Genomic DNA, 17,325 nt, shown 5'->3' on the forward strand with positions numbered 1-17,325 from the left:
TGTTTAAAAACATAAATGTACAGAAATACAGTAATAGACTATTGGCATTAGTATGTGAACATTAAAATTCTAATATGGATAATGTGCTGAGTGCGTAACATCTAAAATTGTGTCTTATGCTACAATGAAATGTATTAAACTAGTATGTAAGTTAAATATAATATGTGTGCAATGCTACAATGAATAACAGTTAAAGGGATTTTAGGGAGTTTTTTTCATTATCCAAGGTGAGGGTCTAAGGACAGAGGGATGTCGTATGCCTTAGAACCCTCTGCAACAAATTGTGATTTGTGATAATGAGCTTTATAAATAAAATTGAATTGAACAGAGATACATAAATAAGAGAAAAAACACAGATACATGCAATATGTGTCATATTAAATATAGCCTACATACAAGAGTTGTAAGAATATTGCACATTTTAATAATTGCACAGAGGATTCCATACAAATATTTCAGAACTGTCCTTCAGTGATGTACTTGGCTGCTGACTGCACTTTCATAGCGTCCATGTTATGTGAATATGTCGTCATGGTTGTTTTTTTCAATGAATCAGGTGTCATGTTATCTTTTTGGAAGTGGCCCAGCCTTAAATATTTCGAGTCAAGGATGTGGCATTGAAGGAGCGGGATAAAAGCGAGTCTCTGCAGCAGCTCAGGGCCTCCTGCAGAGCTAACCTCTGTAAAGCTCGGCCTCCCCTCTGTCAGGGCCCCGGCTGTGGATATGACTTGGTTTCTGTGTCTGTGTGTGTTCTTGGTCGTGGGGCTGACTTTGTTAGCTCTGCAGCTGAAGCTCAGGACACCCACACGTGGCCCCCAGGAGCCCCCACACCTCCCAGCACTGCCCCTGATTGGCAGCCTGCTGAGTCTGCGGAGCCCACATCCTCCTCATGTGCTCTTCCAAAAGCTGCAGGAGAAATACGGACAGACGTATTCGCTGATGATGGGCTCCCACCGTGTCATCATCGTCAACCAGCACCTACACGCCAAAGAGGTCCTGCTGAAGAAGGGGAAGATATTTGCAGGGAGACCCAGATCTGTGGGTAGACCTCCTCTTCAGTGTCTTCCTCCTCTTTGCACCTGCAGCAGTCATTCATTATTTTCTTCCCTTCCCGTCCCGTCCTGTGTGTGATGAAGGTAACCACTGATGTTCTGACTAGAGATGGCAAAGACATCGCGTTTGGAGACTATAGCCCCACCTGGAGATTCCACAGGAAAATAGTGCATGGAGCTCTGTGCATGTTTGGAGAGGGCTCTGCTTCCATTGAGAGGATCAGTAAGTGCACTTCTCTCCAACTTCTCACTTAATATGAGCTTTAGAAACTGTACACATCTCTGACACCAGGCAGCTGTGGTTAAGGATGTAGAGTAGGTTTAGCACTTAACAGAAGATCAGCAGTTTGATCCCCGTCTCCTCCAGTCTGCATGGCAGGCAAGAACCTGAAATTGCTTGCCATCAGTGTGTGAGAATGTTTGATGAGTGGCAGCTGGCTTGTATGTCAGCTTCAGGCATCACTGGGTGACTGTGAAATGTAATGTAACAGCATTTTGAAGACTTCAAAGGCTCCATACAGATGCAATTCCATATACAATTCTCCCTCTAGACTCCTTAGTCAAACACACCTATGCATATAATATTAATGAAGAATACAGGAAGTTCTGTGTGAAACAGATGCACAAATGATCAGTTAAGCCAGGGGTGTCCAAACTTTTCAAATGGGGCCCAGATTAGATAATGTGATACATACCTGAGGGGCCAGCTGCTACTCGTATCATAGGGTTATTACCTTAGGGACTGTTGGGCACATTATACATGCTTTTCATTTATTTCCATGGAGGCGTGGGGGGAAAACATTTTCTACATGAATTCAAGGTTACACAGCATGACTAACTGATATGAAAAAAATGGCATTTTGTGGGTGAAGTATTCCTTTAACCTTTTGAAATCTGGATTGAAATAACTTGTCTTTTGTGCTGCATTTAAATTTCCTTTAAAGTTTCTAAACCTTGGAGGCCTGAGGAAACTGGTGCAATTTCTTCAAAAGCAGGGGGGGGAAAGGCAATGAACAACCTGACAAGACTGTCCCACAAATTTCAAGACTGTAGATTTATAAAAATCACAATTTAAGCCTTTTATTCAAGGTCTTTTCTTGTTTTTTTTTTCATTTGTTTGTTTAACTTTTGTAGTTTTTTTTGTTTGTTTGCTTGTTTGTTTTTTAGTTATTGCTGTTGTTGTTCTGTGGCTAATTTTCAGGTATTTTTTTTTGTACTTTTTACTCATTTCTTGCTCATTTCTGGGTTTCTCCTTAAGTTGCTTATTGCCCTCCTCCCATTTAAATGAAAGAAATAAAGTCAAACAGGAGGATATAATGCATTTGTTTTCGACTATTTTCAGCAGTGGATTCATCCATATTTGGTGCTGCGGTGAGTATTTCATGGTAGCAGGACTGTGTGTGTGTGTGTGTGTGTGTGTGTGTGTGTGTGTGTGTGTGTGTGTGTGTGTGTGTGTGTGTGTGTGTGTGTGTGTGTGTGTGTGGTAATGACAGAACATGTCACCCAGTGACACATTGTGGCACCTGTTTTTTACTACAACAGAGCTCTACAGCACAGAGGAAGAATATCCATCAGGCAGTAATACACACCATATACAGTAAATACAGGTGAAGATTTCAGTCAGATTGTAAACATGTCAGTGAGTGAAGCCGGTGTGTGTCCTGTGTGCTGCTTAGTCTATGCAGAGGCCCAGTCTCTGTGCTCCATCCTGTGTGAGGCAGCAGCTGCAGGACTGGCCCTAGATCTGGCTCCTGAGCTGACCCGCTCTGTCACCAATGTCATCTGCGCCCTCTGCTTCAACTCCTCCTACCAGCGAGGAGACAAAGAGTTCGAGGCTATGCTGAGCTACAGCCAGGGCATCGTGGACACCGTGGCAAAGGACAGCCTGGTCGACATCTTTCCATGGTTACAGGTACATAGCAGCAACACGACATGAGAGCAGAGTGTGAGAAAAAAGAAACTAGAAGAAACAGGAACATACAGAAGATGTACAGGAACACAAGTAAAGGTGCATCATGAGAACGAAATCAATGTGTTTTATCAGTGCTTTTGATGGTAAAGGTGAGGGCACTGCACTGTAAAATCTGACAAGTTGATCTAACTTAAAATAATCTTGGAAACCAATTAACTTGAAAAATGCAAGTAAGTATTAACCTTCATGTATTTTGACTTTAATAGTTAAGTTTACTTAAATGTGGCTGTATTTACTTAATTTTGTGAAGTTGCTGCAACTTTAAATTACCTTGTGTTAGCAACTTCAATAAAAGAAGTTAGTCTGACTTCGTTTATTGAACTTGATCATGACGAAGACAATTTAGCCAATAATGAAGTCGGTTCTGTTTTCCTTAAATGTTTAAGAAAATACAAATATCATTGACTAGTTTGCAACCAGCACCATGCAAATATATAGCATATTAAACTTGGTTTACTTGAGTTGCTAAAACTTAGAAAGATTGATTTACTTAAACTTGTCAATTTTTGTTAAAATTAATTTAATATGACAACATTTTTAGTAAACCTAACAGTAAGATATGAGGTACACATAAATTAAGACTACTAGTTTTATTGATTTACATTTTTTAAGGCAATGCTTTTCCTAGATTTTTCAAATTGAAGTCGACATTTCAGGTTTTACAATGTATAACTTACAATTGATGTTTGCAATGTACCAGTTAAAGCTGCTGTCTGAATAATATTAGACTCGTCATGGACTCCTGGGTACATGACAGTGTGAAATTTGTCTTTTTTTTCTTTACAGCAGTTATACTGATTCATGTTTGGTCTAAGGTTGACGCAAAAATGGATATTTAACCCATCGAGCAAATTGGCTTTAAAGAGCAACAAATGAAAAAGTGACACTGAAATTCTCAAGAAATTCATTAAAAGTACCAAAAAATACCTAAAAATTAGTTTGAAAAAAAAGAAAAAAAACACAGAATTTGTGGAGAAAGCATTGAAAAGTTATAATAACTTTGTGATTTTATGATAAACCTATCTGAGCTATTTTCTGTCTTCCCTAGACGTCCTTTTCCCTAGAAAAAATACATTTCAACTAATTTCTTGCTTTTTGTGGAAGATTTAATACCAAGTTGCTCATTTTATGTTTTTAAAAAAGAAACTGTACCAGATACAGTCAATATACTGTATGATATCATGATGTATAAATGATATCTGTCTCTGTTTGCCAGATTTTTCCTAATGCAGACCTGCGTCTTCTAAAGCAGTGTGTTTCCATCCGAGACAAACTCCTACAGAAGAAATATGACGAACACAAGGTACAGTTGGCCCCTTATTTAATAATATACTGTCACTGATGAGCAAAATATGGTAAAGATGTACGGGTTATATGGTAGAGCTGGCAAAAAGCCACAAATTCATACCATCTTTAATTGTAATCTCTCAGGGACATTACTGGAATTTGTAAAGTGTCACTAAAAAGAGACTGTGTGGAAATTAATTCAAATGAAGTGCAAGCTTCTATTACTTAAGCAACGCCAAAACTTTAGCAGCATTTTAGTTAGTGCACAGCAGATCAGCTGAATATACTTAAATGTCAAACTTGCCTGTGTGGTCTAAAACTCAGGCAAGCATATAATTCAACAAACGTAGGAAAAGGTTTGTGTGCACAGAGAGATACGAGTGTGTGTAATATTAAAGCAGGTCCGAAGGGTTAATCAGCATCTTGACATGCAGCACCTGTCATGTGGATGGATTATCTGGAAAAGGAGAAGTGCTCACCAACACAGATTTTAGGTAATTTGAGGGAAATTGTCCTTTTGTGTGCTTAAAAATGTCTTCGTTCTTAAACTTGGGAAAAATGGGAGCAAAACCAAAAGTGTTGTGTTTAAATTTTTGTGCATTATTATCATTACCTCGATCCTTTAAAAAAAAAAAAAAAAACTCACAAGCAAATTGAACATATGTATGGACATCAACAATTTAATTTTAAAAAATCAATAATAATGATGATAAAAAAATAAAATAATAATTGAATTTCAAATTTCTGTATCTGCTAAATTAAAACGCTATCAGATACAGTACACTGTGCACTACGAGTGTTTTTGTACTGTACTGCAGAGGTGTAGGGCATCAAAGTCACATGGCTTGACGTGAGTCAGACTTAAGTTGAGGACTTGAGTTTCGCTTGACAAATGTTTATAAATGACTTAAAAAGACTTGAGACTTGCTTAGATTTCAGATGACTGGAAAGGATTTGACGTTTTTATTAAATATTGCATATTTCTAGACATTAAGAGCTTGCATTTCGTGTTTTAAACATGGTTGAGTGATTTCTGGTATAATGTGCACAAACCTGACAACCGATGAGTCCAAAAACAATTTAATTTGGATTCAAGGATTATGTTATCTATGATGCTCGTAAGAAAAGAACAGCGGCATATAAAGTGACACAATCACCTCAACATCCAACTTCATCCATCACTGACACACCCACAAGGAACGGTATGTCAAATGTATCATTTTAACTTTAACTTATTAGCCCATTCAATCATCAGAATTACATATGACTTGGCCTGTGACTTGACTTTTGACTTGCTTGTGACTTACCTGACCTGCGCAATGACTTGACTTTTCTTGCTTGACTGATAGCAGGGACTCCACATGACTTGTTTGATTCTCACTACGGTAACTTAGGACTTGTTTTAGACTTCGAGGTTAAGAGTTGAGACATTTTTGTGTCTTGTGAATGTGTGACTTCCACACTGACCTGGGGCCCCCTCTCAGGCAGACTACAGTGACCATGTGCAGAGAGACCTGCTGGACGCTCTACTGAGGGCCAAACGCAGCGCAGAGAACAACAACACAGCAGAGATCGGAGCAGAGTCTGTGGGCCTCGGTGACGACCACCTCCTCATGACTGTGGGAGACATCTTCGGAGCCGGCGTGGAGACCACCACCACAGTGCTCAAATGGGCCGTCATCTACCTCATCCATTACCCACAGGTATGGCTGGAGCTGCAGCAGAGGGCACCAACAGCTGGGGGGTTAAACTTGTCCCATATTGTTAACCTTACCCATTTTCTGGTAAGAGAAAATGTAAGAAAAGTCAACTCAAGAGGCACTAAACTTTCTTAACCATCCAACTCTGACCAGTTGTGCACAATAATGAACCCCACTGACCATAGGTACACAGGCAAAAAGGTTTAAATGAATGTCATAAATCAAAAAATTTAAATAATTTAAAGGAAAAGCAGCCAGTCCTCATACATTAATTTTATATGAGAATCTGGGAAAATTACTTACAGGATTATAAAAAAAATAGTTGCTATTTAATTTTCTAATTAATCAACTAATTGTTTCAGCTGCAATTGTGTACTTTTATATGGTTTGTGTAAAAAAATGTAATTTGTAAAGTAGTTATCTAATAATAGTAGTAGAGTGAAAAGTACCACATTTCCCTCTGAAGTGTGAAGTAAAAGTAGACAGTGGCATGGGATAATAATACTTGTAATAATAATAATAATAATACTCATAATATGTGATGTATAAGTTCCTCAGATTTGCATTTAAGTACAGTACTTGAGTATCAAGTATAGGAGTATTTCTTTAGCCCTGAAATTTATTAATCATATCAGTTTAAATACATTAAAACATTATCTAAATTTGATTAAATGAAATTTATGCATTTTTAAAGACTTTTATACTTTATTACACACTTGTGACAAAAACTACTTGCTGTTCTAATGCTTAGTTTTTGTAGTACTCACCAAATCCCACTTTTTCCCAAATACGTGGGAGAAATTAAAAATCTGTACTAAGCTGTCACAGTGAGACAGATTTCTAAAAGATTCCTCTGTCTTTCTTGTGCCTGACACTCTGAATTTAGTTAAGAGTGTGGCTTTTTGTTAAAGTTTGGTTTTCAATTTGGGGGGATTTTTTTGTACTTCACTAGCATGTGGAGAATGTGGAGTACATTGAGCTGCAGTTCCCCTGAAGTCCACTAGGTGTCACTCTGACTCTTGATATTAGAGGCAGAATCATTTCAGCTCCAAAGTTTAGTCTCTCTGTAGTTTTATTGACAGATATCTCAGCCAATCGTAGTCAGCAGTTGTGACTGCCCTTCCATAATGCCATATATTTCAGATGAAAATCATGATGTATGATAATCAAGAATTCAAGCCATGTGGGTGATGTCACAGATGCTACATCCTCAACAGTTTAACCACAAAGTTTCTATGAAAGTATGAGTCACCAGTGCTTTATTTGTGAAATCTGAAGAACCCACAATCTGCTTTTATGTGCTTAAGATTAGTGGTTTCACCTTGTCCTCTCACAGGGTCCAGATGTCTCCTTTTTCATTAGTTGAAGGTCCACACATTAAATTATCACATATACAATTTTATTTCACAAAATGTAAATATGCTGGCTTAGTCCATAAAGATATAAGAACATATCGCAAGAATAGAAATAAACTGCACTTCAAATAAAAAGCTCAGTGGCAGAGATTTTTTTTTACAAACTTTACACATTCATGAAACACTTTGTCAGTGATTCAGAGTAGAACCACCACCCACTTTTGGACTGTGACTCACCAGTTGGGAACAACTGCGGGGGGACACTCACTTTTGTGAATATGAAGTATGAAGTTACTTCCACTACATAAATTGAGAGACAAAACACTTCAGGTGAAAACAGTTTTTTCATGGTGCAGAACACTGATATTTTGACTCTGTGTGTGTGTGTGTGTGTGTGTGTGTGTGTGTGTGTGTGTGTGTGTGTGTGTTTAGGTGCAGAGGCATATCCAGGAGGAGCTGGACAGTAAGGTGGGGAGGGACCGGAGCCCCCAGCTCAGCGACAGAGGTAGTTTGCCCTACCTGGAGGCTACCATCAGGGAGGTGTTACGGATCCGCCCTGTGGCCCCTCTGCTCATCCCCCACGTGGCCCTCAGTGACACCAGGTACACTCAGAATATGCCAGTCACTGTTCTACTGACTGGTGTTACATAACCAGAAATACTCTGGTTGATTTTGCTTGTAATTTGATCCTCAAAGAGATATGAGTTTGACGCTCAGCCATCTATCTCTGTCTGTCTGTGTGTCTGTGCTGCTCTGTAGCATCGGGGATTTCACAGTGAGGAAAGGAACTCGAGTCATCATCAACCTGTGGTCTCTGCACCATGATGAGAAGGAATGGAAAAACCCCAAGCTCTTTGACCCCGGTGAGAAAAAACCAAGGCTTTTTGCTTCTTTGCTTTTGTTTTTGATAAGTATTTCTGTGCTTTTACTTTTTAAAATAATATTTTTAAATGCACAAATGGAAACCTGTCACATTTTTGAAAATTCAATTGCACTATAATTTGAGCATCTGTAAATAATAATATCACATGTTGTTCCTCTGCAGGTCGCTTCTTAAACAATGAAGGCACAGCTGTGATCATCCCGTCATCCAGCTACCTGCCATTCGGTGCCGGGGTCAGGGTGTGTCTGGGCGAGGCCCTGGCAAAAATGGAGCTCTTCCTCTTCCTGTCGTGGATCTTGCAGCGCTTCACCCTCTCAGTCCCAGCAGGACACTCTCTGCCCAGCCTGGAGGGCAAGTTCGGTGTGGTCCTCCAGCCGGCCAAGTACAAGGTGCATGCCGTGCCCCGCCCAGGCTGGGAGGAAAAATGCCAGGAGTTTTGAGACTGGACACATGTTCTTACCAACAGAGGCTCAGACATTCATCCTGCAGGCAGAGGACCGAGCAAGAAGCAAAGAACTGCAAATATCATCTCTTTGTTTGCATGACTTCTATTATCATATCTTCAAAATTTGGGCTATCACAATATTGACATTGATGACAACCGTGATTTATGTTAATAATACACCATTATATATGATAATATTGTATAAATAATCCAGCGCCTCTTAAATAATTTTCTTTTTTTTCTGTCTCCCTCTTTCCCCCAGCACCATCTGCTTTCCTCTTCACTGTCCTTTAAGCGTAACTACTCTTTTTGTACGATTTTGCACAGTTATGGTTTCAGACACCCCCTATTATTTTGGGTGTAATTCATTTGCTAAGACTGTGCGGACAAGAAAAAAGATGAAGAAAGGCGAGCAAGAAAGTGTTCTCCGCTTGCTCCTAGTCAGCACACTGACCTTCCTCTGTAGGTAGGGATAGGGACTGTTTGTTATTTATATGCATAAAGGGGGTAAAACAGGTAAGGCATTTTTAAAAAAACATTAATCACTGAGGAGGGACATACATCTTTCAGTGGTAGTATTTGTAATTTGTTTTAAATAAAAAAGTCACATCCAGTCCCACAACACCGACACGGAAGCTAAGCAATGTCCTGCTGTGGACCGCAGCAAAACATATTTTACCCACTTAAAAAACATCTGTATCAGTTTAACTGTACATTAGATTTTCATATTGTCTCCTCTTCAACTCCCACAACAGCTGATGGAGGCAGCAGCAGAGCAGCAGGTCCACCGTTCAGTGGAGTAAAATGAATGCTTTTCTCAGTGGAGTCTGGTGTTTTTGATTGAACAGCTTCAAATCCCTGTCGGTAAGGGCTGCCTTCAAGCAAGTTAAAGCGGTGAAAATCTTGTAAATAAAGCATTTAATCAAACAGATATTGATTTTTTTTAGGGGCCAAAATTTTTTTTAGTGAAGGCAGAGTTTTCTCTATATCGTTTGATTATATATAAGTGTAACCTCGGTTGTCTATCTGGAAGTTATTGTAAATCAACATTGTGATTGTGAGTGGGTCAATATGGATTGTATAAATAATATAGGTTTATAGCAACTAGCTGAATCACTACTGGTGATTGTATACTAGGACAGGGACAGTAGTCCCATTAAATAACCTAACTGAGTTATTATCATAGCCGCTCCCACATATAAGGGGCTCGCCAAATGACAGCTAGTGTGGTGGCTGCAATATAAATAAAGCTGCTAATGTTTTCAACATCCACCACCATGATTCTTGGAATGTTATCGCAAGAGGAGAAGTAGCAGACTCAGTGGAAACACAGTCATCTCACAATTGTGTTTTATCAGCATTTCAAAAATATCGCTTGAATTTTGCACAAATCTGTGATGTGAACCTAGCTAGAAATTTTTGGTTCTAAAATTGTTCTGAGAATAGTACAATGCAACCAATGCAATGTTTTAGTAACATTTTCAGCAGGAAGTTTGCTTTTGGTTCCCAAAATGTTGTTCTTAAAAAACATTCTATGATCTGTCACCTCTAAACAAAAACAACCTAAGAAAGTTGCAGTTATAACGTCAGGCTACATCTTAGTAAGCATTTAACCTAACAGGGACATTATTTGAAATAATTAACATCCTTAAAAGGTTCTTTGAAAATTAGATTAGAATGTTGTCTTTTAAATATTATTACAACTTGTGGGTAAAGCCAATGTTGTGGGAAAGTTCCATTCTAGCTGGGGTGGTTGATATTCTCCTGCTCCTCTTACACTGCTACACTGAAATGATGTTACAAATAAATTATTTCGATGCCTGGCCCGCTATTATGGTATTATGTTATTTTGAGATCTTAGATTTAAATTAAAAAAATGTTTTACATTTACAAGAGATTATATATAGAAAATCATCTCCTTATCTCAAGAAAAGGGAGGAAAAATAAATGCACAAATGTATGGCAGCTTAGGGCTTCCATATAATGTGCTAAAGTTTTCGTATTTGTGTTTTATGGTAGACCTAATACAGACAAGCATAGGCCTGGCAAAACCACTTTTGTCCCATTCATATTTAAGACAAAAATGTGAGTTCATCTTTGGTGATTTACTGTAGATTTTTCCATTAGTCCAACATTTACCTTACAAAACATAAGCAGCAGCTGCCTGGTGTGCTTCTGTCTCTTTGATATTCATTCATGTGATAATTTTTTGTATCCGCTGCTGTTGTGCTTCATGTTGGGGCTGTTGAGCAGGGGAAAGATTTTCCAGGCCGACAAGTGTGTGGCTGCAGCCTGAGCTCCGGCTCCGGCAGTGTGAAGTGCTCCTGCCTCTATAGTGAGCTGCTATCACCATTCATACACCTGTTTTGTTGGGGTATGCTGATTGACACGCAGAGCCCGCCCCCTGCACTTGTCCTTTCTTTGTAATTGGCTCCACACTGTTGTGTATGGAAATTCCCCCGCGCGACCCTTGGCTCGCACCTGACCAGCGGGAGAATGCGCGAGGCCACAGGCGAACAGACACACAGCCGCCTGAATCACTAACGGGCTCTCTCACACCACCAACACCGACAGCTGCTGCCGTTAACCGGCGGCTGTAGATCCCCCGTCACTCCACAGCGACTCCCGTGAAGACCACACCGACATGCCGCGCTCCTTCTTAGTCAAGAACCATCACAGCGCCAAGAGAGCAAACTATGGCAGACTCCAGCCCCTCACTCAGGGTAAGGCTGTGTACCGGACAGTGCAGGATGGAAAGTTACTCAGAGGCTACTCCGTTACTCCGTTACACGTGTACTTTAAGTTGAGGACACTTTAGTTGAGTTTTTGTTTACTTTTTTGACTATATTTTACAAAATAGAAACAGCCTAATATAACCCTTTGAAACACGGGCCAACTGGCTTGATCTTTTTTTTAAACACAGAAACTAACTGCTAACCTGGTGCCTGAGAAGAAGAAAGAAGTGAGAAAAGGGGGAGAGCAATAGCAATGTGTGTGTGTGTGTGTGTGTGTGTGTGTGTGTGTGTGTGTTTGTGTGGGAGAACAGATAGATGGATGAAATGATGATGGATGGATGGAAGGATAGATACATAGAAATATAGATAGATAGATAAATATTTAATGATTATTTGAAGTATATGATAATTTTATATTTATAAATCAATTTCAACTATTTGTCCCCAAAGGGCAACTGGTTTTGCAGTTATTGGCACATCTCTTTTCACGTTGCTCAGTGCTCTTTTGGCCATGTTTTCAAACCAGTTTGCTCATTTGCTCAGGTTTCAAAGGTGTAAATGAATGTAGAAGGCTTCTGAACGCAGTACAAGAAAATATTTCAAAAGGGTTAACTCTTTTCAGATGCCTTGTAGATTAAGATTTTATGTCCATTACCAGAGGTAGCCTAGAGTTGCCTAAGCTAACATCAATAATTGAACCCCCAAGCATCAGACTGAGTCATTTTGGCCTAATATTGATATTGACAGAGACTCTTTGAGTACTTTGAAAAGTATTCTATAAATAAAATGTATTATTATTAATTTTAGTAAGTAGAATTTTCTACTTGGAAGAGCGAATAAATTTAGTTAACATGTTTCAAGTAAAGCACTGGAGTCTCCATATTTATGAAATAATAATGTTTTGGCCGATATAGGAATTATATGGAGTAGTAGTTTTTGTTGTTGACGGTTCACAATCATTAGACATTAGTGTTCATAGAAATTAAAAACGGCCTATTTTGGACCAAACTGACTTTGGATTGGTCCAGTATCCTACTAAATGTTTTAAATCAGCACAACTTTCTGTTTTAGCTCTTTACACATTTATATAAGGTAATGCTGCATAAAGGGACATGACATTTTGTCTGGCCACAAACAAAGTGTCGATTTGTGTTCAGCAGGTGCAAAATCCCCAGGTCCTTGAGAGACCAGAAGGGCCCCATTAAGCAGCCTCAAGAGCCTATGTAGCGGCCTTCCAGGCTCCTCCTGACAAATCCCTCCTTCAGCCTTTGTATTTGTTCCAATACAGCCCTTAAAGCGAGCTTGAGACTCCCTCCTCCCTGTCCCGACTGTATTGATAAACTTCTATTACTGCCATCAGAATAGAGCCCAGGAAGAACAGCTGGTTATAAGAATGAAATCATAGTTAATTCAAAGGAAAATTTGCAGTGATGTTAGCTGTACAAACTTGGTCAACTGTGTTAAGTTTTGGCTTGAAAGAAGCACAGATGTGGACGTCCTGCATGCTTTCAAAGGTTTGATCACAGTAAATGTACTATTGTGTGTGTGTGTGTGTGTGTGTGTGTGCGTGTGTGTTCTGAATATAAAATTGGACCTTTTGAGTAAAGAATTAGAATTAAAGCCCCTGAAAAGTTAGTTATAATTCAGAAGTATTAATATTCATGACTAAATAATCGTGTTGGGCCGCTGTGAAAATTCTCAGCGCTATTTGATATTAAGCCAAAAACAACGCTGTACCGATTTACCGAATGTTATAAGGTATCCAACTTGGCTCGACAGCTGCTCCTGTGTGGAACAAATTGACGCTGTGTCTCAACTGAAAATTAACATTAACTATTACGTAGCATTGCGTAACACTGGAGCTCTTTGCTAACAGTAAAAATAAATAAATAAATATTGAATATGTGCTTCTGTTACTTCATGTAACTGCTGGAAATCCGACTGGAGACATAAACACTTAAAATATGAGTGAGTAGCGAACTTGCTATCCTCCTACATTTGTAATTTTACTTTTTAAATCAGAAAACACTTAGTTTCATAACGTAATATTCACTGAAAATTACATACAAGATAGCCAATAGCAAGTAACATTAGCCTAGCTTGTTTTTAGTGATGGTTATTCACCTCAGTAGAAATTTTTAGCTTTCCAGTGATCTCCCTCCAACCAGCTGACACTGTGTCTGAGTTTTTTTGGTGAAATAAGGAGATTTCATGTAAGTAATTACGAATTTCAAACAGCTCATCCACAGCAGCACTCTCAGAGCAAGCAATAGGAATAAATAGAAACAGCACCTGCAGCCAGTGAGGACAGGCTGCAGGTGTCCACCAAATATTACCATATAATATTACCATTTCTTGAGTCAAGAAAAGCAATTCAAAAACATTTGACATCATCACAATGTAAATGAATGTAAACCCAGAAGCTAATAAACTTCTCATTCAGTAATTGCCAGGGTCTCCTACACATTCATTTTATTTTTCTGTGGTGGCCAAACACAATTACCACATCTGCAGAAATGTTTTGATTACCTTATTTTGGAGCTGGACTGTTCAGCGCTGTTGAAATATACATATTTTTCAGTTATTCATTGTGCCACACTCAGCGCAGCGCACAAATGGAGCAGCAGAAAGCTAGATGCAGTGTAAATGAAACCTAACTGTTGATTGCACCAGGTCTAAACGTTTGCATTCCATCTTCTCTGCAGCAGCTGCTCCTCTCATTGATCAATCTAATCAGCTGTAATCAGATCAACTGATCAATTATCCACCCCAAGATTCAAACTCCTCAAACTGCGGCTGAGGAAAAAGAGTTTAAAAACTTCTGCCTGTGCCGCACAGACCTGCAAAAATGTGAATTAAAGGACTTTAATTCAACACCAAGGCATTCTGTAGCTGAATTCATGTAGTCAATAATAAAGTGTGTGTGTGTGTGTGTGTGTGTGTGTGTGTGTGTGTGTGTGTGTGTTCCACAGAGGCTCCCTGCAGCATCCATGAAGACTCTCTGACGCACAATGCCATCTCCCCTCACCACCATTGTCCAGGCCCCCGGCTGCAGCAGAGAGCTCCCCCCTCCCGTCCTCTCTCTCTCAGAGCAGAGCGACTTCATCTTCCGTCTTCTCGAAACACCTCCCCTCGATCTGTTTCGGGCGACTCTCCAGAGATTTACACTAGAAGCCCTGCGGATGCCTGCAAACCTGCCGAGTCCTGTACAACAGTGAACCTGGAAATCCAGTGCGTCACAGGAGAGCACAGGAGGAGAGACGCACTCTTCCCTTCATCCCTCCCTCTCCTCACCCTCTTCCCAGCCATCCCTCTTGGTGGCAGCAGCCAGGAGAGTTTTGAGTGTTTGGACTGTCATAAAGAGTACTTGAGCTTCTCGGGCTTGGCCAAACACAAGCAGCTCCAGTGTGAGTGGAGCACTAAGAAGTACTTCAGCTGTAAGTACTGTGAGAAGGAGTATGTCAGCCTGGGAGCACTCAAGATGCACATCAGGACACACACACTGCCCTGTGTGTGTAAACTCTGCGGCAAGGCTTTCTCCAGACCCTGGCTGCTTCAGGGACATATAAGAACACACACAGGTCAGTCAAACACTCACACTCACACATTATAGTGTCTTCAGCCATTTGAAAATTAAAAAAAAAAAAACTCTTTATTGACATTGCTTCCTCCAGTTTTACACGGTGAGTATTAATGATGTCATCACGAGACTACAGGAGACATGTGCATGAGGACATGAACACAATGTCTCCACGACACCTTATGGGAATTTATTCAAATCTGGAACACATGTCCACTTGGACTCAAGAATGAACATAAAAGAATTTGATGGTAGAAGGTAAGATCAAGGTCACCGTAACCTCACGAAACATGTTTTTGGTATAAATGCTAATCATGACTGTATTTCACAGAAATGTCAGGATAACAGGATATAATGATAAGGTCAAAATTAATTTATTCAAAAGGTCAACTTCACTGTAACATCATAATGTTCTGCAAAAACACTTTTTTGGCCTTCAGGGGAGACATTTGGTGAGATTCTGAATTAGTGACATCTTCGGTGTTGTCTGTTTTTACAGACATGGATATATACTGTCACTGAAACTTGACTGGTTCGCAGAGTTAATCTAGTTGATCTTGAGTCATACTAGTGACTAAAAGTCAAGAAATCTCTGCTGTTTTGATTTATGACATTCTTAAAAACATCTATTATCTCTTATTTGTCCCCTAACTTCATGGAAGTGGATACAAAAATTCAACTTTTGATACTTTGCCAGTCTGAATGGGGCACTGTTGTGGTTGAGTTTGGTTATAGGGTTCATGGAACAGGAAATTACAACCCCCTTTCATCACTAGGCGGGTTTCCATTACAGATTTGCACAAAACTAAAGCAATATTTTAAATGTCAATAAAAAACACTTGTGAAATGACTGCGTTTCCACTGAGTGATGTTCTGCGACTTCTGCTCTGGCGATAATATTCCAAGAAGTATGGTGATGGATCTTCAAAACATTAGCAGCTTTATTTCTATTGCTGCCACTAGCTGTCATTACTTCAAATCGAAGTTGACGTAGGTATGTTACGCAAGCAATAATGGACAGGTGAGCAGCCATGTGGGATATCTGTAAGGTCATCCATGATTTCACAGAGGAATTGTGTTTTGTATTCGCAATTTCAATTTGCGCAGTTTGAGGGTTAATGGAAACCCGCCTACTGACATGAATCTCTGTGTTCCCTCTGCAGGAGAGAAACCATTCTCGTGCCTCCACTGTAGCAGAGCTTTCGCTGACAGATCCAACCTGCGAGCTCACCTCCAAACCCACTCTGAAGTGAAAAAATACCAGTGTGCCGGCTGCTTCAAGACCTTCTCCAGGATCTCACTGTTAGCCAAGCACCAAGAAGCTGGCTGCCCCCTATCCTGACAGAGACCGCCCGTCAACCTGCACTGACCAGTGCTCTCAGTGCCCCATGTTACTGGTTGTTAGCCACCGTGCTTGGTGCTTTGAGGTGGAATTACACTTGTGTGTCCCATCGTTGATGTCTCCAGTATAGGTTTTTAATTTTTGGTTAGGTGTCATTATCACCACCACAGTACTATCACTAATAACTTCTCATGTTTTATCAGGCTGTAGAGTGCTGTAGACCTCACAGTAATTGTTTACGTGTCATTGACTGTGACGGAGAGCAGTGACGGCGGTGAGCAGAGACGTCTGTGTTAGATGTGTTAGTGAAAGGTTACTGAGTCTTCAACTTGCTTCTAGTTGTCCTCACTCTCAGTTGTCTCTGCTGTCATTACAAACCTGAAGAAGAAAACAACAGCCCAATCACAGCTCCTCAAGACCCCAAGTGGTATCCCTCTGTAGCTGCCGTAGTCCCCACAACATGCCCGAGGAGATTCACAAGGCAGACTGAAAGCCGTTCTATACATTGTCTCGGAACATGGTCGTACGCCTCCTTCATTTTGAGACTGGGCGTCCATTGCACTTGCAGAGCTTTTCATTTCAAGGTGGACGAGTTTGAATGGGTTTTTTTTCTGACCTTATTAGATACAGAAGTTGAACTGAGATCATGAAAAATCAACATTTATGTAAATAACATTTTGCCTGCAGAATAAATTTTTTTCCAACATATTCAACGTGTCAGTCTTTGTTGAATGTATTACTGATCCATGGCAGTGTCAAGCTGAATTCCAGAGTGTGCAGCTGTTTGGTTGATGGTCATCTTCAAGTAAAACTCGATGTGTATTTTTTGTTCGTATGTTTTGGAGAATACTGCAACAATTAACATGTTGAGCATTAACTCATCTGTGTATACATCATCAGGTGGAAAATAGTAAAAATGACAAATTCTGAGGCAAAAGCCCAGAATGACCCAATAATAATACAGTGCAGGTGCG

At 39.9% G+C, this 17,325-nt stretch overlaps 2 protein-coding genes across 2 annotated transcripts; both read left to right on the plus strand.

Moving 5' to 3' along the window:
• Positions 1-303: 303 nt before the first annotated feature.
• On the plus strand, positions 304-10,467 carry cyp17a1 (cytochrome P450, family 17, subfamily A, polypeptide 1). The gene is made up of 8 exons (XM_088086287.1): positions 304-1,038; positions 1,137-1,275; positions 2,729-2,964; positions 4,241-4,327; positions 5,796-6,014; positions 7,799-7,968; positions 8,126-8,229; positions 8,412-10,467. The coding sequence occupies exons 1-8, from the start codon at positions 724-726 to the stop codon at positions 8,687-8,689; spliced, it is 1,548 nt and encodes a 515-aa protein (XP_087942413.1). The 5' UTR covers positions 304-723; the 3' UTR covers positions 8,690-10,467.
• A 655-nt stretch (positions 10,468-11,122) lies between these two features.
• Positions 11,123-17,050, plus strand: snai3 (snail family zinc finger 3). Its single transcript, XM_088086288.1, has 3 exons — positions 11,123-11,417; positions 14,402-15,010; positions 16,173-17,050. Exons 1-3 carry the CDS (start codon positions 11,339-11,341, stop codon positions 16,349-16,351), a joined length of 867 nt encoding a protein of 288 aa, XP_087942414.1. The 5' UTR covers positions 11,123-11,338; the 3' UTR covers positions 16,352-17,050.
• The last annotated feature ends 275 nt before the right edge of the window (positions 17,051-17,325 follow it).

This window comes from Plectropomus leopardus, chromosome 13, assembly GCF_026936395.1.
Source record: "Plectropomus leopardus strain MGB_pleo_1.0 chromosome 13, ASM2693639v1, whole genome shotgun sequence".
Taxonomy (NCBI): Eukaryota; Metazoa; Chordata; class Actinopteri; order Perciformes; family Serranidae; genus Plectropomus; species Plectropomus leopardus.